The sequence below is a fragment of the Centroberyx affinis genome, unplaced genomic scaffold, assembly GCF_046629955.1.
Source record: "Centroberyx affinis isolate AG114_WGS23_722 - 3 ecotype Tasmania unplaced genomic scaffold, CSIRO-AGI_Caff_v1 ptg000168l_1, whole genome shotgun sequence".
Taxonomy (NCBI): domain Eukaryota; kingdom Metazoa; phylum Chordata; class Actinopteri; order Beryciformes; family Berycidae; genus Centroberyx; species Centroberyx affinis.
This window is the reverse complement of record NW_027278865.1, coordinates 158,696-179,136: the sequence shown is the minus strand read 5'-3', so window position 1 is coordinate 179,136 and position 20,441 is coordinate 158,696. Positions and strand designations below refer to the sequence as shown.

General features: G+C 41.8%; 3 protein-coding genes across 3 annotated transcripts; 1 reads left to right on the top strand and 2 right to left on the bottom strand.

Annotated features, from left to right (window-relative positions):
* Positions 1 to 376: 376 nt before the first annotated feature.
* On the bottom strand, positions 377 to 1,064 carry LOC139656466 (progonadoliberin-1-like). Its single transcript, XM_071534062.1, has 4 exons — positions 1,026 to 1,064; positions 790 to 928; positions 587 to 685; positions 377 to 424 (listed from the first exon to the last, which is right to left on the bottom strand). Exons 2-4 carry the CDS (start codon positions 925 to 927, stop codon positions 377 to 379), a joined length of 285 nt encoding a protein of 94 aa, XP_071390163.1. The 5' UTR covers position 928; positions 1,026 to 1,064.
* Positions 1,065 to 1,390: 326 nt separating this feature from the next.
* kctd9a (potassium channel tetramerization domain containing 9a) lies at positions 1,391 to 7,377 on the bottom strand. The gene is made up of 12 exons (XM_071533991.1): positions 7,218 to 7,377; positions 6,798 to 6,919; positions 6,663 to 6,706; positions 6,451 to 6,547; positions 6,254 to 6,312; positions 6,018 to 6,146; positions 5,736 to 5,803; positions 5,542 to 5,637; positions 5,293 to 5,442; positions 4,693 to 4,798; positions 4,479 to 4,612; positions 1,391 to 3,051 (listed from the first exon to the last, which is right to left on the bottom strand). The coding sequence occupies exons 1-12, from the start codon at positions 7,263 to 7,265 to the stop codon at positions 2,935 to 2,937; spliced, it is 1,170 nt and encodes a 389-aa protein (XP_071390092.1). The 5' UTR covers positions 7,266 to 7,377; the 3' UTR covers positions 1,391 to 2,934.
* A 633-nt stretch (positions 7,378 to 8,010) lies between these two features.
* Positions 8,011 to 10,352, top strand: ankrd39 (ankyrin repeat domain 39). The gene is made up of 4 exons (XM_071534215.1): positions 8,011 to 8,294; positions 8,519 to 8,622; positions 8,700 to 8,903; positions 9,016 to 10,352. Exons 1-4 carry the CDS (start codon positions 8,201 to 8,203, stop codon positions 9,160 to 9,162), a joined length of 549 nt encoding a protein of 182 aa, XP_071390316.1. The 5' UTR covers positions 8,011 to 8,200; the 3' UTR covers positions 9,163 to 10,352.
* The last annotated feature ends 10,089 nt before the right edge of the window (positions 10,353 to 20,441 follow it).

Sequence of the window (20,441 nt, the reverse complement as noted above, 5' to 3'; positions counted from 1 at the left end):
TTTAATGAAACAGTCTGACATTGAGATGCTACAGCAAACCTTAATACTATTAGTACTAAAATCTGAAAGAGTACAAGGAAGCAGTTTCATGCTGTTTTCTAGCGCCCTCTGATGGCTCAGTACTGAGATCCTGAGCAGTCAGATGCATCTGCAACTGCAATGCAAGCCTCATTGTTAGTAAAGCGTATTGTGTGATACAATGTGCCTCTAAACTGAAATACCTCCATGACTTATAACATGAGGAAATCAGAGGGGGAGCAGAATAATAAAAACAGGCCTTGTGGCTTGTGTTCATGATTTGGATATAAATCATCTGAAGAAATGACCAAAACAACAATGATATGCCACTGTGGTATTTTATTGTAGAAGTTAGTAATCATTCATTATATGTTTTGTGTCCATTTTCCCTGTCGGTGACACTGCCCTAAAAGAGAATACAAAGATTTAAACTATTATCATATAGAGTAGACAATGAGTTCATAGAAATATGTGACAATGCTCTGACAATCTGATCATACATGACACAGATACACCCACTGACCACTGAACACAGAAACACAAAATGTCACAAATGAGAAAAACTTACAAGCAATCCTCTTATTCTGTAATGTTTGGCGAACGGTGATTCTTCAGCACAACCCACAACACTGCAGGGTGTGTCCATTTTTGGAAACTCCTCAACTATCTGCAGGGGAAACAAAACACAACAAACGTGTACAGTAGAAAAGAGGAGCTTCCAATGCTAAGATAGCCTACAAAGAGCTGTGAGTGTGACTGATTAAAGCTTACATTGCCCAGTGTGTCTGACAGGCTGTCCAGCTCCCTCTTGCCCCCCGGACTCAGGCCGTACGACCAGTGCTGACTACAACTCTGTGGTACAAATGTCCCCAAAAGCAGCAGCCACAGCCCCAAGGTTTTCCTCTCCATTCTGAAAACAAGCACTTTCACATTTACACACAAGCATGACATTACCCACATAGACGCCCAGATTTCTCATTTGGCCCCATTACTGAATTTTCTTTTACCTTTCTGTGCAGCTTCTCTGATTTGCTCTTGTCTGTAGTTGTTTGTGAATGGATGATGCTGCACACTATTTTCCAAGGCTTATATAGCCCAGCACTTCACTGCAGGGGGTCACAAAATTGGATTAAGCCACGTTTACTGGCAACCTGCAGAGCCTTTTAAAAGATTACATTTTGTGTGTGATTTTTGCACCAACAACTGACGTAAGGAAAGCTTTGTGTGTGGCCAAAAAATGAATCACAGGCTCAGCTATACTTGTTTCTCATTTTCAAGTACTATCATATATGTATCTAGAGGTACAATACATGCTCATTTATTTGCAAGTAAGACACACAATAATGATGACAGATGACAAACTTATTCATCTTCATAGCAGTTTATTTATAACAGTCATTTATGGAAATATATTTCCGTGGTCGAGTGCAATAATTATAGACAGGGAGGACTACACCACACCCTGTCTTAAAATAACTAACCTTTGCCCCATATCGAGTAAGATGTATCAAAATAAATAACCGTAGCTCTTACATTGATTTTCACACTCAAGGTGAAACACACTACATGATTGCCTTCATCGTTCATTCTCACAGGCAGGGTACCTAGTATTGAACTGAGTGAATAATATTGCATCTGAAAAGCTTGGAGCTACAGCTAGAGAAACTTCACCAGTCAAGGACGAGTACAGCTCTTCGAACATGCAAACAGACGTTTTCCAGCAAGAACTGAAATGAGATTGTTCTTTGACAAACACAGTGCAGCAACAAGTTACAACATCTGACGACTCCAATGACTTTTGGATGTTTTGGAAGCACTGGATTTGATTTACATTAGATTACAAGCACCATACATTTTTGGTGAAAAGGTATAACGTGTTACAATTTCAACACATCTGTGCAAAGCGGGAGTTGAAAGAGTGATTAAATGCTTTACATGGAGCATGTTTCCAGGCAATCACACTTATCCCGACTGGGTGGAACATGACTGACAAAATTAACATCTCACATTAACACTGCCTTCCGTTAAAAGCACAAAGAGTTGGATTATTTGCTCATATTTAGGTATAAGGAATAATGAATAACATATACATACTTGACAATAAGCAAAGCCACAGTGAAATGCATGCAATTATAGATCAGTCATACACAGGGTAAAAAAAGAGGTAGATTCACAGAGCGCAAAACGAGGGAAAGCTTTTCAAGTAAGCTATTTTCAAAAGTAGGAAAGGAGAAAACTCACAGCTGTAAATGATGTATTGCATACACAAGTTGCGCTGAAAACTAGTCCTGTAGCATAGTTTTGTGGTGCGCTAACAGCACTTTTAGCCATTCAGACTGTGCTATTGTATGGCTTTGGCTTGCATCGCTTCCTTTCAACACGTATCCAGCAAAAATAAATTACATAGTTTGAGAAGAACATACAGTTACACACTTATTGGTAACTGGACCCCTTCATTTCTGCAGCATCGAGTGAAGCTCGTTACATTGAACTTTACTGCACACAGATAATCCGATAATCTTTGCCTCCCAGTAATGTGTCAAGTAATACGAAATGAATATAAATTACGTAAAACATTAAATGAACATAGCTACTGGATTGCATCCAGACATCTTTACATACACTAGGAATATTACTTTGTTTTGGTGACGAATGCAGACGCAGTTGAACATTTAAACATATCCTACCGTAAAAACATACATGGATAACCCTGGATAAACTCTAGTGCAAGATATTTAAAGCTAACATAATATAGGTGGAATGCCAGGGATGTGCATACAACGACCTGTACTGCCAACAGGTACAGAGAGATTGATAGTAAGTGGGGAAGTGGGATAGGCTGACTAGAGAGTAGAGGAGCCAAGCATTAAAGAAGCCAGCTGGGGCCCAGACTGAACTTGCGGGCGTGTGTTGGAGTTATCTGACGCTCTGCGACATGTGTAGAGGCGTCAGCATCTCTTCAAATATGGCTCCTTTCACGTTGGACCCTCTCAGGTTGGCTTCTTGTAGATCACAGCCGGATAGGTCACAGTTCTGCAAAAAGCACGCAGGGACAAAATGATAAACCGGGATTAAATGGATTTAATTAGTTAGGGCACTCAAATGGACTCCTGTGCAATATACTCACAGACCCACCTTGCTTTAAAAGTTGCAACGTAACTGGAGAAAAGGCTTTCTGAAAGGCTGTCAATATTTTCCACTGCACATTCCACAAGCTGTTCAATGAATCATTTCCATTCCACTGAGATCATACAGAGAGCGCCTAAAATATATCTCTCCGTGGGGCTCAATTCAATAAATGAGCACTTACTGCAACTATGCCTTACAAGCCACTTCTGCCTTAAAATTTAAACTTTAGCGTATTCTATTATGAGCGTTGCACTGAAGTGGTTGGAAGGATATTTACAGCTTCACAGGCAATGTTTCCTGCCAAGGTACCGGGGCCAAGTGCTGTTCCTTTCTGTGGGATGCCCATGGCTTGTTTATACCCTCTTGACTTACGATTAAAAAAACACGATGTCATTTTATGCCAGAGAAATTAAGAAATGAAAATTTAGTATGAGAATTAACACTGAAATACACAAAGTTAACCTTTGGTTCAACAAACTATTCCTCAGAATGAAGAAGCGGTTAGGCTGATATGCACTCATCAAGGGAAAGTCCGCCCTAAAGTCCTCGAGCTAAAACTTACAGCCAAAATTTCCAATTACTTTTTTTAAACAGAAATTTTTTAGGGTTTTGTACTGTTATTTGTCATGCAGTATTTGCTGACTGCAAGACACAAGCAGTTTAGGGCTAGCTTTGTTTGATTGGTAAAAATATCTGTCTCATCTCTGGTTTAATAGAAGTTTATTTTCCTCCACCTCCTGCACAGAGGGGGTCCAGGCCTGCTTTTCAGTCATGGTGAAGCCAAGTTTAAATTGTCAGATATGCAACAGAATAAATTCAGGTTTTTTCCACATCCTAAAATTGACTGGAACACTTCCATTAATTCCTGAAATGAACCTCTTAAACAGGACAACTTAAGGCAGACAAGCCATTAAATTCCAATAAAGATACTAAAATTAAATCCATGTTATCCATTGTATTAATTGGTTATTTATTTAACAAGGATAGCGCATACTAATATATCGCACCAGAGTTAATAAAAGACAGTTTTTTCCTTTGCCCCTGGGCCTTGGGAAAGACATTGTTGCGTTCAACCTTGCGTAACTCAATATTGGAGATATTGCTTCTGAGCCATATTTGGTGAAGTTGTTTTTGGTAAACATCAGGGTTCACAAGCACAAAGATATCGCAAAATCTATAATCCAATTTATTCAGATCTACTTTGTTTAATCCTTTCTGTTCCCTGCAGCTACTCCCCAGGAGGTTGCTGTAAATAAGAATGTATTCTGAGTCAACCTGCCTGGTTAAATAAGGGTTTATCAACATAATCCCCCCTGATAGCCTCAACTTACCTCGAGATCAGTCCCTGCTAAAGTGGCGCCCCGCAGGTTACAGTTCTTCAGCTTGGCATTTTTGAGAGTGGCCACACGCAGGTTGATACCGGTCATCTGGCTTCCTTCCATGTCAACTCCTTTCAGATTAGCACCTAATTACAATAACATTTAGCTTAAAACAAGGTTATAACTGTGGGACCACCTCCTAAATTAAGCAATGTGATGGATTTACCCTCCAGGTTGGCCTTCAGTCCAGATGGATCCTCGAAATTGCATCCTTTGAGAGAAGCCCCCTCGGCATTGGAACAGAGCATCTTCACCCCTTGTAAGTTAGCACCCTTCAGCAGAGAAACCAAACATCAGTATTCACAGTGTCTTTCTTTATCTGGAAATGCTAAGCAACCCCCTACAGCAGATTCTGCTTCCCAGCGAAGTCATCAGGCAGAGGACAAAATAACAGGCTGCTTGATGGTTAATATATTTTTACAATATGGAGTGAATTTGAGAGTAGATGTGTGCCTTGAGCGATCAAGTTTGTCCAGTTACTGGGAAACGAGAGCAGTTCAAGAATAGAATGACTTCCTCCACGCCGATGAGAAGGCAGGAGGTGTGAAGTGGTCAAATACCAAAAACAATAGCAGTTGTTTACCAGGAGGGAGGCCAGGAATTAAAAGTAAAAAAAAGTTTTTGTGTGTCGCACCACAAAAATGACAGACAGAACTGTTCTCTTGCCTTAAATGAACCACTTTAAGAGTGCATTCCCCACTTGGTGCATGTCTGCTGGTATGAATGAATTATTCAGTGGTGGCGAGGAACGAGTTTTCAGACTCACATCCAGGTTGGCTCCAGACAGATCGGCCCGCTCCAGATTGGAACAGCATAGGTTGGCATGTGTCAGGTTGCAGCGGCTGAGGTTTGCCATCTTGAAATTGATGTAGCGCAGGTCGAGCCGAGAGAGATCAGCCCCGCTGAAATTAAGACCCTAAAAACGGTAATCAAAAGTGTCAAACATTAACTCGGCCTGATATTATCATGGTAGACATTGTATTTGGTGTCAAGTCTTATCTTTCACCAGCTGTACCTGGCAACGGAGCTCTGACTTGGTGGGTGTGGCCAGTAGAAAACGAACAAACTCCTTTCGGGAAATGGGAGAGTGGTCTTCAGGCGGTTGCGAGTTCTGTTTTAAAAAAAACCATCATGTGGCAAGTCAACACACAGTCAAGGGAGTATTCACATTACTAATGCATATTACCCCTCTTCCACACTTCAGATTACCTTTATTGCTACTTCCAGCTGTTCTGCAAGCTGCTCAATTCCAAAGAAGCGAGCCTCCTCTAGGACACCTGCAAGACAGTTCAGACAGTTTAGACAGTTCAGACAGTGCTACCAACCTGGACTCATTTTCAATTTTTTTATCAAGGAATTACTGTGGCATAAACCACAGGGGTGACTTCATTCAGTGAGTCTGCTCAGATGAATTCAGCAGACTTCTGTGAGTGTGATCAAGTCTCAGGACTAGGCATGTAAGACTGTAGAAATTAAAAAGGCTAGACTTACCCCGTATATTGATGCCTTCATTGACAATGAGCTGACCGTGTCTCAAGTAGTTGAGAATAGGCTCAAAGTATTCGGGGCTGCGGTCGATTAGGTAAGCCCCATGCTCGTCCTGCTTGTTCCCCCACACATCTAGAGCAAAGGTAGAGGCTCACATGACCCGTTCTAACAGATGGCTCACAGAAAAAAAAAAAGATAACTGATTGGCTGGTCAGCTCTGTAGTCTAGTAGTAACTTACCCTTCTCTCTGAACATGTGGGCAAGCATACTCTCTGGCTCCTTGCTGACCAAGGTGCTCCTGCACACGAGACAGAAAAGTTCTTATGAGGGCCAAGATTACCAAAGAGGAACAAAATCGATCCCATGAACATACGTAAATACTGTGGAACCAAAATCCTAAATTTACAGTGAGCACAGTGATTAGGACCAAACTTACCTGGTGGTGGTGAAGATACGACCACCGATATTAAGGGTCAGCCAATCAGTGTGTGCTCCAGGGTGATCGGATGTAACCTTGACTTCATTCTGAGGGTCTGAGATGAAAGAAGATGAAGAGCAAAAGACTCTGAGATGTGCATTATTTCATTATTCATTGGACTCAAGTGAGTTATTTTCAAGCAGACCAGGAGAAAAGATGACAACACTCACCAATAAATGGATCTCCCTCTGAGACGTACAGCACATCGTCATCTCTGTAAAAAGGACAGATTTCACAGGCACAATGAGTGAATATGTTCATAATGTGCTTAGCAACATATTAATCATCCTCTATGTTTAGGTTACCTGATCAGGGCAATGTCATCTATGAGACCACCCTTTCCATTGTATAAACAGGAGGCTCTGATTCCTAATTTATTGCTTGCTACTGATAATAGGTCGGACAAGGTCCCGTACACTGCTACAACCTAAAAGGAGAAGAGAAAATGACACTGGGGTTTGGGGGATTGAATCTGAATCTGACAAACTCTGAATATTATTGATTGGTTAAGTTAGCGTTGCAAGAAGGAGCAGCTACATTTATGGACACGCCATGTGAAAATATTTGTAAACAACATAATCTGTTATGTTATAATCTGCAGCGTTAAACTTCACTTAATATTGTTTATAACAGTTATGAAGTGTACAATGAAACGCTTCTGTAGAATAGGCCAGTCATTCTGCGGCCCAAGCTACATTTCGCAAACTAGCAAAATACTTACGCACCTTGCCATTTTTAGACGTCCCGTTAACAAATAAGGTAACTCTTCTCATTCTTTAGGCGCTTTGGCTGTGAGTAGCTTGTTACAATTTCAATGAAAACGTAACGTTTGCTAGCTAACCCTTGCTTGCCGGGGATCAAGCTGGCTAGCTAGCTGCACCAGACAACAACACGAGACTGATGCTGCCTTCAGGTGCTGTCGGAAGTACAACAATTGCTACTAGAGCGTATGGTAAAGGCGACTGAGAAAGTTTGAACAATATCCGAGTTGCCAATGTGTAACGTTCAGATGACAGAGAGCATGAGAGCTAACAACGAACAACTGGTGGTAAAGTGATGTGCAACAACTTCTAGATAATACATAACAAAAACGTCATTAAAAGCTTCGTGCGCATTTTCTTCTATCTTCTACCGCTGCAGCACAAATGAGCTCTGTGACACTTTATTTCTAAAAATAAAACAACAGCCGCCAAAATACAGTTTTGTTACAGAGTCCACTGTGTGACTATTTTTACAGACACTCGCATGAATCATAGGCATGAATGCGCGACAAGACTCTACGACGTCCGACCGCGGGGAACTCCTGAAGGCGGCATCGATATAGAAGGTACGTTCGTTTCATACGTCGGATCGCAGAAGGATCTGCAGACCGGTGCACACGTTTCCTACCACGAATAACCGGCGACAATGATTTTTTATTAGGATTTTATGCTTATATCAGAACTGCCCGCGTTGTTTTTAACGTTACATTATGTTACTTTATGCATTTATTGTCTTCCCAACTTCATGTATGACTTGGGCGTCGGCAAGCTAGTCCAGTTGGTGGTGGTAATGCACCAGCAAGTTACCGCCCACTGAAAATAGTAAAGGTAGAAGAAGAAACCCGGAAACCACACTATCCCCAACATAAGCAGCTACTTTTACACTTAAAAACTCACGTCCAGCTGCAGTTTATGTCTATTTTCGCCCTGTTTTTGTCAGTTACACCATGGCGTCTGATCGAGAGCATTGTTCGTGCTGCTCCCATCAAGTTTCCTCACCTAGTGTTCACCAGACGTTGAATGAAATGGACTTTGAAAGAGGTTAGCATTCATGCAAGCCAGGTGAGGTTGTCAGTCATGTTCCCAGGTGGCTGAACACACCTGTGTCTTCAGTAAACTCGTTCATCTTAACATTACCTCTTTATCATTCATGACACGCTGGACCTCCTCCCAATGCACACAGTAGCAGCGTCATTTCACTTTTGAGTTAATGAGTGGAGTACACTGCTTTGTTGTGATAACTAAACTGCCATCTACACATGCAGGTATCTGGTCTGCTGCCATGGATGGGGACTTGGAGAGGGTCAAGTCGTTGGTCCAGAGAGGCACAGACCCGAACCTGAGAGACTCGGCCAGATACACTGCTCTGGTGAGGGTGCTGGGAAGATGTTTAGATGTTTGACTGGATCTAACTTTCTGAGTCATTTTGTGTGTTTTTTTTTTCAGCACTATGCAAGTCGCAGCGGTCGTCTTGCTGTATGCAAGTTTCTTCTAGAGAGCGGTGCTTGTGCCTCTCCTCAGACACCAGGCGGTGCCACGCCACTCCATCGATCAGCCTACTGTGGTCACCTGGATGTGGTTAGACTCCTGTTGCACTACAGGGCAGATCCACTGCTCTGTGATGACGACGGAGCGTCCCCCTTACATAAGGTAGGCCTACTGTGGTTACAGCACGACAGCAATAGCAATATCACAATAAAACCTTTGCAGAGAACTATTATGATCATCATTTCACTGGTGCCTGTGTGTGTTGGATGAGCAGGCTGCAGAACGTGGTCATGAACAGGTGTGTGAGCTGCTTGTTGAGCGCTGCCCGTCCCTCCGGAGCCAGGTGAACAAGAAGCAGCAGCTGCCCTACCAGCTGGCACCCGAGGGTCCCCTGCAGGATCTCTTAAAACCACCACGGTGACGGGAGACACATTGTGAGTCTGTATTGAGTGAGACCAAACAAATGATGTGATCCCAAAAATGGACTGTAACAGCGTGGTCGTGATTACACCCAGATTGACTGGGATGCTGTCAGTGGTAAATTTGGCTGCTTTTTCCCACAACGGAGCTTCATCTGTGTGCCACGGAAGGGAACTGGGTACACACCACCATTTATAACCTTAACACCATGAGCTTCATCCCGTTATTTATTTCTGCTTAGTTTACTGCTTGTGTAATAAACATAACGCCTAAGCCATAGAAATGTGGAAAACTTACCAAATACCCACAAGTTCTAAGGTTTGTTACTGCTGCACTTTTGTACCAGATGACTCACAAAATGAATACTGTGGCCATGGTGCATACAGTAGTGCATTAATGCAAGTGAAATTGGTGGAGAAATGAAGGATAATACCATTTTCAAATTCTTCTTGATCATTGACCATCATGAAAAAGCCCTTCACATGAAAACAGAGCAACAGTATTTCAGCTTATATGGTAGAGAATGGCAACTGAAATGCTTAGGTTGTGCTTTGCGAGCCAAGTAGTGAACAGATGTGATCGATTTCTGTGGGAGAATGAAATGAATATTCCTCCCAGTCCCACGTTGCTGTTTTTTAAGGGTGGTGTTACTGGCTGAATCCCAGCGCCCAGACATTGGCAAACAATGTGCAGGCACACTGAGCTGTATTGTGCATTTGTTAATGATTTTTCTGTGGGGTGTGTTGGGCTGCCACATAAACAGATTCCCAAGTTCACTGCAAGTCTGCAATGGAGGAGCAGGCATAAAGATTCAGCTACCAGTTGACTAGGTGATTTATGGGAGGGAACTGCAGTCGAAGTCAAAAGGCACAGAGTCCTGACTCTTTGTGTGCTTGACTCTTTGGGAATTACTCCACTTACATGAACAATATGTAGATGAATTGATTCATAAAGGAACAAAATGAATAGAAATAAAAGTCTTAAGTGAATTTGTGTTTTCTGTTTCCTCAAGTGTATCAGCAGTGGGACAGTGGATATTTATGTTTTAGCTCCAACATATGGAGCCACATAGCATCTGAAAGAATGCTCAGTGTCTCACCAGCTGCTCACAGGTGCATAAAGGATGATGGCTTCCTGGGTTGATGTCGTTCGGTCCTCCCAGGCAATCCCACAGTGCATTTGCTCTGCCTCTTCCACTCTACCCAAAATAGCTTTGGAGAGCATTAATCATTGATTGCTTTGCAACATGGGACGAGTGTGAATTGTGTTTAAACAAGAGGCCGGCATCTTGCCTGCCTTTGGTTCGCTGTTAAATTTTGCATTGCAGCTTTAGAGTGATCCTGGGTATTTTTTTTACTCTGGTGCAGCAGGTCTCAACCTGCAGGGGGAGCCATTGTTTTAGAAGCAGCAATTGGTTTTCCTAGTCATCAGGTCTGTCTGCAATTTTCACAGGCTGCTATGCTAATAGACCATGTGAATAAAGCTGGCAGCTCCCATGGATTGACCTCATTCAGTCCTCCCAGCGCTCTGCTGGAACACTAAACAGAGGAACTGTTGGAAAGAGGGAAAGGCCTCAGTGTAGCTGTCACAGCTGATGGCAAGGCATCATGGTTAGGCAACACCAGGGTGCCAAATGATATGTGCCACTGTTCTTGGCAGTTAAGACTGTTGGTATTAAGCAATACAGAGTAGCAAACTTTCCATTGTTCCCAAGAACTGCTAATAAAACCAGTTCATCTTGGCACATCAGTATCATTAAACCTGACATGTTTTAATTTGTCTGTTAGAGAAGTTGGTGGCGTCTCAGCCTACATTCTTGCAAGCAACAACTGAAACATTCAACATGGATTCTGTAAAAAAAAAACTCACTTTGTCCATTTCAAGTGTGGTAACTTTCTGGATGACCAGTAACAAAGGTGCTGTCTCTTAGTATCTACTGTTGCTGGCAAAAGCACGTCTACTATTTCTAAACTGGCTAGAGCGAATGTTGATGGTTGACAGTCTTTCCATTTTTGGAGGGGTAATGACATCAAACCAGGCAAATGGCAGCTTTAAGCACATGGTCCATTAATCTGGAAACTCTGGCTCCTAATTTGTTTTAACTGCTGTTTCAGATACCGCTTTGTGTGTGTCATTTTGGCCTGTGAGGGAACATTTAGCACAATTAAATAATAGTTTCCCTAACACCTCAACGTGCTTCATAGGTCATTCTAAAGAAAATTGTTTTGTAGGAATACTACTGTACTAAATACTACTAAAGTTTAATTTAAACAAGGAATACCCAAGTTATTAGCTTCTCTCTTACTAATCTGACTGAGATGATTCATGCTCTCTCAGGTTATCAAAAGCAGGACACAAATATTTACATGCAGAGACCAGAAAGGATGGAAGCCTGGGGGCGAATGAATGAAGTTGATGTTTCAGTATCTGCTCAAACGGATGGGAAGACTTTCAACTATGTCTCACATACTTTCTCATTCAAAGCATGCTGAATGAGTAACACATGCATGCCCAGAGACAGATACCCTGTCTCTCATCCCCGCGCCGCTTCTCTCCAGTCGTCTCTGCAGTCGGCGTAAATGTGCGCTCGCGACAGAAACCGCTCGCTGCAGTCTGAGGAACTTTCATTGGGTCCGCTGGTGGGTGGTGTTTCCATTGCAACCTTCAAACCACATCCAGTGCCGTGACTGGAGGGGTGCCAGGCCACATCTGGAGCTCATTGCAGCTGACGCCACACAGCACAAGGAGATGGGGTGGGATGGGGTTGGGGGGGTTGGGGGGGTTGGGGGGGGGCGGCTCCGAGAACCAGGCCAAGAGAGCTGTTTACACTCAGTGACAAGCACCTCCTTCCACGCAGCTAAAGAGCTTTTGCTAAAACCACCCGACTTGAATGCCCCATGTCAGCAATATTAATTGCTGAGCCTTTTTTCATCGGTTAGTAGATATGACTGTTTGTTTGCTTTTTTTCAAATGGCATGAAAAACAAAGCATATTATGCTATTTGAATTAGCCCACTAATTTCGACTGGCGCTCAGGCTATCACACCCAATCACAGCACCCACCGACTGTTCCTCTGCCAGGTTCTATGTAATATAATCAAAGTTGATGTCTTAGATTTGCTAGCAGTGAGCAAGTTAATGAAAACCCTATGTGTCACTGGGTAAAACTGGAGGAATGTTAAAGGGCCTCAGTCTTTTTTGATATTTTTTCATGAGCTGGTTTGAATTTGAGAACTGCTTGCCCCCTTTATGTGGAAAAGCAATCAGAAACTGGCTTGTGTTGGGTGAAAATGAGCAGCTCTGTTGGAAAAAAAATAAAGACCTCCTTTCACCCTCTTTGTTTTCTTTCAAATGGCTATGCTACTTAAGCGGCGTATTGTCAATAGAGATGTTACTGCCAGTGATCTCCAGGATGTTTCATGCTGTATTTCTGAGAATGTGACCTGTGATTTTCATGCCGATAGCTTTTGAAAGCTTTCAAGTAATGTGAGGACTTAGGGAGGACTCCACAAGACGAGGAATTTGGATTACAGCTCTGTTTAGTGAGATTTATTTGGAAAGCAATGAAACTTCCTGGCCCTGGAACCCACTTCCACCATAATGAGCCCAAGTTAAACCAGGACTGGATGTTATTCCCCTCGAAAATAGAAGGTGGTCTGTGTGTGCCACGCTAGTGTGGAGTATTTGAAGTCAGTGCTACAACTCTATTTTAAACAGGGCTTTAGTCTGTTGCTGCTGCCAGAGATTTAAGAAAGACTGAACTTTGTATGATGGGAACATCTTGTCCTGTGTGCATACATCTTCAGTTTGAGAATTATTCTCAAGCAGACAAAATCTAATAAACAACAAAAAATGACTCTTACTGAGTATTTCTCTAAATATTTCATAACACAAAAAAATAATTAAAAGTCATATTCCACAGTGTATCCTGAAGATAATCATGTTTTATTGTGCCATATGTTGGTTTTCTTTGTTTTGGTTGCATTGTTGACGAGTAATACCTGAAGGTGTGTTTGCATGAATAAATGGGTATGGTCCTTGTGTCCACCTGTACAAGACTAGAGCCATTCCCTGGTCTCCCAGCTGCACTGGCAGAGCCCGAGTTCTCCTGAAGTAATCAGGTAAATGGCTGGCAGATGGGCACACATTAAGGAGTGGAGTTCCAGACACTGGCATGGAGGACCGCCCCATATTGTCTCATCTGCATTAGGTAGGTAGGAGTGTGTATGCGTGTGTGTGTGTGTGTCGGGGGAGGCGGAGGGGTCTTGCCATAATCAAATCTACGGGAGCTGCTCCTCGGAGATCCTGCATAATCCAATTTAGGTCCACTCCCACTTCAAAGCAGCATGTTGTCTGATGATTGAAGTGATGTCGCAGATCTTACGCTCCCACTTTCCAGGTCAGAGGGTGACGAGAGCCAAGAGTCCAGGCTGCAGCTCGTCTCTCCCAGCCAATCAGCTCCGTGACTGTCAGACATGTCGAGCTTATCTCCTGATCAAGCCAAGAGCCATAAAGACCTTGTGATGAATATTCTTTGAAGCCTCGATCAACATTTTGATTTATTTGCTTAATATTTTGATGATAAAAAACAGACACTTCCTTTTATCCGTATTAGGATCCTCCAACCCTCTCAGTCTTGCATGTGGAGGACATGTCAGTGGGATTTGTCGGAGATAACATGTTCCTGCAGCCAGTCCCTACATGCCAGGAATGAAATGGAAGTAGTTTATATCTGGACAATGTGCAAACTACCTTAGTTGCAGTTTCCCCCAAAGTTTTCTCCAACAAATTGTGTTTAGCGCTCAGCAAAGATGTTAGCTTTTATTTCGGTGTTATTTGCACCAAAAGCAGAGGATATATTTGATGATGAAAATCAATTTTCTTGGATGGATGCTAAGTTGGATTCTTAAACTCTGGGCTCTATGCATAAGTTTCTTTTTATTGATTATGGAGATGTAATCTTCTCAAAAGCATGGCCACACAAGCAACCCATAATCTCTACCATATATGTCAGAGGGCAATTAATGAATCTGTTGGGATCATATATCTAGGTCCCATCAAACAAGAGTATAATAATGACTCATCTTAACATGCATTAGCTGCTAAATCTGTAATACTTGGGAACTCTTAAGATCTATGTGCCACCTGTTTTAGCTGCACTTGTTGCGCTCCTTCACTATCCTTCACCCATTCTATTGAGCTTTTGTGTACATATTTTATTTTGCATGTTGTCTGTTTTACATGTTGTGTGTTTTGACTATGTGTTGTTTCTGACAATGGCTTGAGGATGCATGATGCAGCTGCTCACACACTAAGTCTTAGACAGTATTCTTTTGGGCATCGTACAGAACAAGACTTTGTTAATAAAGTTGACAGTAAAGTGGATTTTGCATGAGGAATGAGGGTTTAAGACTATAAGATCACATAATAAACAAAAAAGGCTACTGGAGCCCATCCTGAAAGTGCAATTTCTCTTTTATGTAACGTTTGTAGTTTTTGGCATAAACATAGTGATGTGGGTTCATGATGAGTCAGCCACCTATTATACTGGCTTAGTATTGGCGGATGACTCATATATTCTTAGTGATATTCTCAGTGTCCCTCAGCTTCATTGTGCTTTCATTAGTTTAAAATTCCTAATTCAAACATATATGTCAACTAAAACCGAGCAACAGTGATATGATTTTTTTCCCTAATTTCTCTATTTTTTTGTCATCATAGAGTGAGGTGGAAGAAACGCCAAATGCTGCTGGTGAACACACTGTGGGAAGAGCTAATGTCAGAGATGTAGTGTTAATTGAGGCATATTGAGGTGAGTGTTCTGGAAAATGTGCCAAAATCATGTGTAGTAAAATTAAAAAATACCAATAAAAGACACTCTTGGAACAAATTCAGAAGCCATAATGCAAAGAAAAGAAATTTTAGACATTTTAGGGTTGAAGATTTCCTTCAGGTGGTCAGAAAAACACTGGGGGGGGGGCAGGATAAGAGTTAAAACTTCAACAAAAACGGACATCTTTGGATTATCAGATTGGCTTTCATTCATGCACACTGTCAGAAATGGAGCACAATAGGTGAATAGCATGTATAGACAAGATGCAGGGTGGAAGTACTTGAAGACAAGCCTCTCTTCTCTCTCTTTTTTTTTTTTTTTTTACATACTCCTCATGCTGGGAGATTTGTCCTGCAGCTCTCTCTCTTCTGTTATTCAGACAAGGGAAATGTGGTTGGAATACAATAGAACGACAGAGCAAAATAGTTGCATCTAGTAATAATCATTCACAAGTGAAACAATGCAGCTGCTGGGTCACTTTCTACAGTAGCAAACAGCAAAACAGTCACAGCAGCAGAGGCAAGACTCTCTTTCTGAGTAAATGAGCAGGGAATGCAGCAGCACGCTGCACGTGTAATTGAACAAGATGATTACGCTGATGAACTAAGGCTCATGGAGGCGCACCGTCCCTCTGTCAGCAGGTGCCCGGCACACACTGGCCCATTCATATGCGCATTCCTTTCTCTCCACTCGCAGCCCAGCAGGTTCCTCCCGGGCCACTCAGGACAGGGGCTGACGCACACAAAGGGTCTTCAATCTGCCTCAGACAACAGCCAGCATAAAGGCCCGGAAAGCCACAACAGCGTTATGTCAAAGAGTGGGGTGGGGGTAGCGAGCGGAGCTTTGGGGGGGGCCCGGTGCAGGACTGGGGCACCGCTGATGGATGGATGAGGGCTGGGCTCAGGCAACGTAGTTGAAGGACTGTCTGAGGTTTTTGCGCATAAAGACGGATATTTGTACTTGCCCGGTAACAATGGAATGCAAACAAGAAAAGGAAGGACAATCAAACACCACTTTGGGCTGTGAAGAAGCTGCTAGGGAAATCATCATGCAAAGCGTCCCCGGGCCAGATATTGTTCATTCTGAGCATTGCATGACTCGCTGTTTGTTCCCATGCTGATGTGTGGGTTTGCCTCCCTTCAGTTTGCTTTTTGCATAAGGTATTCCTGGCTTTAACAGTGTCCGGCACATTTCCTTACAGTGAAAGGAAGAGAGGAGCGGTCAGAAATGCCCCACCTCATCTTGAAACAGACTGTGTGTCTAGGCTAAGCTTTTGTCTACTGTGTCTCAGTGAAGGTTCAACTGACTCTGAGGCCTGCACAGTACCAGGCCTATATCCCAAATAATGTACATGACTACACTCATTCAGCCCGTGTGAACAAACTGTGAAATATTTAACCCAACCCTTATCATTACAAGTTTAAAAAGTACCAGTCTGTTTAATTATTAAGAAATTCCATAAATTGCAAGGCTTTTATTTTATAGCTTTAGCTTAAGCCCCCTCAGTAAGTCAGCCTAGATGTTTCTTGAGCGACCATGGTATGTAAACACCACACAAACAGGTTAATGATTGATGATGCATGCTTTTTGAAATAAACCCTGGATAGTTTTTGTTCTTTTCCCACATGCTATCTTACAAATATAGCGATTTAAACCCTGTTTAACACCATGTGTCCCTTGTGTGTTGCTATAAACAGTTAAAGGCCATCTTTTATTGTTATATAATTAGCCTATTTTGCACAATTGTTACCAGCCTAAGCTGTCAGTGTTCAGACTGGGATTTTCCAGCATTTTTCAATCACACACTTTTTCATTCGGACCAGATCCACCAATGGCCTCCTCTCATCAGCCGACAACAATACGCGACCAACTGAAGAAATGAATACATCCAACACCATATGTTGTGAATTTTGCCTTTTGGCTTTCATGTCCATGTGTGTAATTTATTCATTTTCATCATTAACGACCTGATGCATAGCTCAAGGGACCGCTTTATCAGTGAGACCAAAAGAGCTGATGACACCAGAAATCTCTATAAAATATCTGGTGCGAAACTGTGCTGTTGCATCAAAGATCTGCTGTGTGTGCCGAGCCCAGTTTTGATGCTGTGAAATGGTAAGATGTGGTTGATTTCAGCACATGCACATTTAACTCTCACTATTAGTTGCCCTAATAAACATGCCTTGGTTTTTCCCTGGTATGTATGCGGTTGTCAGATTCACACTTCATCTGTTTCATAGTAACAGCTCTCTTTCAAGCTTCAACTTTATTTCAGTTCAAAGTGCATTTAACAAAACAGTCTCAGCAAACTTATAAAGGTTGGAAACACTCCAGACTGAGATATCCACCACTCATAAAGTGTGACACTCACTAAAATGTCCTCGAGCATCAAAATAAAAAATCGTTACTGAGTGCCACTGTAGATAATAGCTAACTTGAGCTCTGTGCTCACAAAACAGTAACATATAATCATTGTAAACATGAGGTAATAACTTCTTTCATATAGCATGTTGGAGAGAATCACTACAATGTAAGAAGATTCATTTAAACTGGAAAAGGGTTTTTGAACTAATGATAACAAATGACAAATAAAACAAACAGCACCAAAACGTATGTTTGTGTTTCTGTGTGTGTGTGTGTGTGTGTATGCAAGTTAGTATGTGAATACTTCTGCAGGATAAAGCTAAACAAAATTCTCCAAAGGCTGGAGTTTGATAGAATTCAGTATGTTGCTGCATTCAGTATAAGTGCTTTAGGTTTCTACACCCATCGAGACCCAAGGCTCTACTGGACCAAGGCGGTTCTTGGACTCAATGGCAATCTTCTTAATGCACTTCCTGGTATGAGTCAGAATTAGCTTTTTTATTTTGGTGTAATGTAGACTACATGGCAGCCAATGGATAGCGATGACTCAGTGATGTGATCAGACCTTACACTTCCAGCTTTGGATTGCAAAATTCAGATTTTAGAGGAGTTTTAGACTGACTGTAGTACGATACTGGCTAGACAGCAGCACACGACACTATATGTAACCTGGAAGAGGCAAAATCATAGATCCGTTTCTCAGCATCCTGTAAAGACACGCCAAGATCCTCCTTTGTTGATAGGAGCTAATATGGGGTTGGAGGGTATTGGACCTTTGCAGCAGAAACTCAGTTCCACGTGCCAAGAGGTTATAACCAATGTAACAGCTGTGAGATTATGTTTGTTCGCTCTCAGTAGAGAACAATAGAGCGACTACAAATGAGGAGCAGGAATATCTTTGTTTGAGACTGGTGCATAGAATTTGCACTGAGCCATAAAGTTGCCTCTTTTTGGTGGATATCCATACATAATAGAGGCTAACAATGCAATCATAATGAAAGACTATAGCACATGTTGAAATATAAATCCCTCTCTCCCCCGACTCCTTCTTTAATCTAAATTCCAAGCTGGGATTCATGTGTCTTCTCAGCTTCAGTCATCCGTCATTTGTCAACGGTGACATGAAATCAAAGACCATATGAGCTCTTCAGATATAAACTATGTGTTTGATCAGGCACAACAAACTTTCTTGTTTGTGCTGAATTGGCAGATGTATGTGAAATTGTGATCCTCTTTGAAATGCTGCCAATGCATATGATCTTTACTCCAACACAGTAAAGATATTTATAGGTGCCTCGAGCGGGAAGTTGATGAAAATGTACTTTCTGTCATAGCTTTGAAGTGATAAATTAGCATTAATTTCTCTTATCTGAAAGCCTATACAAAGAAAGCAAATGGTGCATGTTGATGTCATTGTGCACACTGTACTGCACTAGCTGCTGAATTCATACTTGACTGATTCATACTGAGGATTCTTTGGGTCTATTTACACTGATGAACATGTGTCTTCTTACATCTATCATCTGCTAGAGCTCTCTTGTTGGTGTAAACAGGGCTTTAAACAGTGAGAGGCCTCACCTAACACAATGTAAAAGTTGTATTAATTTCCCTCATGTTAGCCACCTATACTTTGTGACTTCTTTACGTGAGACCTAAAATAGTATAGCTAAAAAAAAAAATCACGTGGGCTGGGAGAGAGGCCTATTCAAGGAAACAAACTGAATCTGTCATTGAAGCTATTGTTGTCAAGAAGTTGACTTTTACACTGTAATGGCTTAACTAAGGTATAATTTGTTCTTGGCAGACATAATTTGAATGGTGGCTAATGAAGAAATGTCAGGCAAACTACACTCACTATGTCCTCCACCCCTATTGCTGCAAGAAATCTCTTACTGGCTATGAACTCTCTTTGAAGACACGTAAAAAGCCACAAACATACAGAGACCTGTAAGAAAAATATTTTAAGTAACTGGAATTTAAATTGTGTTGTAATTTTAAAAGTCCAGGCCTCAATATTTTATTTATCTCTCTTTGTAAAATGCAACAAATGGCTTAATTCATTCATTCATTATTGACTTTTCAAAGCCTACTTTAACTATCTGAGGTTATCCTAGCAAAAAAAATCTTGATATTTGTAATGTCTGTGGTGCTCAGTAGTGAATTTATAGTGACCTTGTTGCAATTTATGACATTCTTTACCTCGTGTGCTATTGAGACTTGCAATGATATTTGTTTAGTATTCCTCTAAAATGTATAATGTAGTTCTTTTTACTCGGGTTTTATCCGTGGTTTTCAATCCAGAGTAGCCTACTGCTGGTTTTCTACCAGTCTAGGTTTAGTCTGATTTTCTACCAGTTTCTGCAGTCAATTGCATTCACCTGGCTTCCCAGGTGTGAAATGGTCCCTGAGCAGGGCTCCGGAGCAGGACTGAAAACTACTGACCTGTGTGTTGTGTAGAACTACAATCCCACAATGCAAAGAGCGCGGTCACAGTTTTTGGTAGGCCTGCAGAGTTGGTGGAGGACGCTCTGCTGGAGAGGTGTTGTGGATGGCAGGGGGAGCCAGGTTTCTTCCAGCCGGAGACATGCGTCAAGCTGGACAGAGACAGACAGAATAATACCGGAATTTAGGCTTCTATAGTTGCCTTCAAAATAAAAGCATTACATTTGTCACTTAGGCATCAAAAATTGCATTAAATTTATTGCATTGCATTAAATTCGGAGTGAAACTATGGCTGTAGGATAGATGCTGCATATATATAATTTGCTGACATACTATAGACAAGCTTTAAAGGATACAGAAGGAATTCCAATGAGCAAGCTAGAAAGCTGTTATTATATGGCTACAGCATGGCAGAAACAAGTAACACACTGGAGTTGTGTTTAACATGCTCTTTTGAACTAGTCATACAAAAGAGGCAATTTAACTTTTTTTGCTTGAACAGTGAATGAAAGCAAAAACCAATCAACAGAGAGCACCTTCCACAAATGCCTCCACACAGAGAAATCCAATAGAAGCACTCTCTATCCTTTCCTCTTTAAATTAGGAAGTCTACTATCTAAAAAAAGGCATTTTGTCCCATAG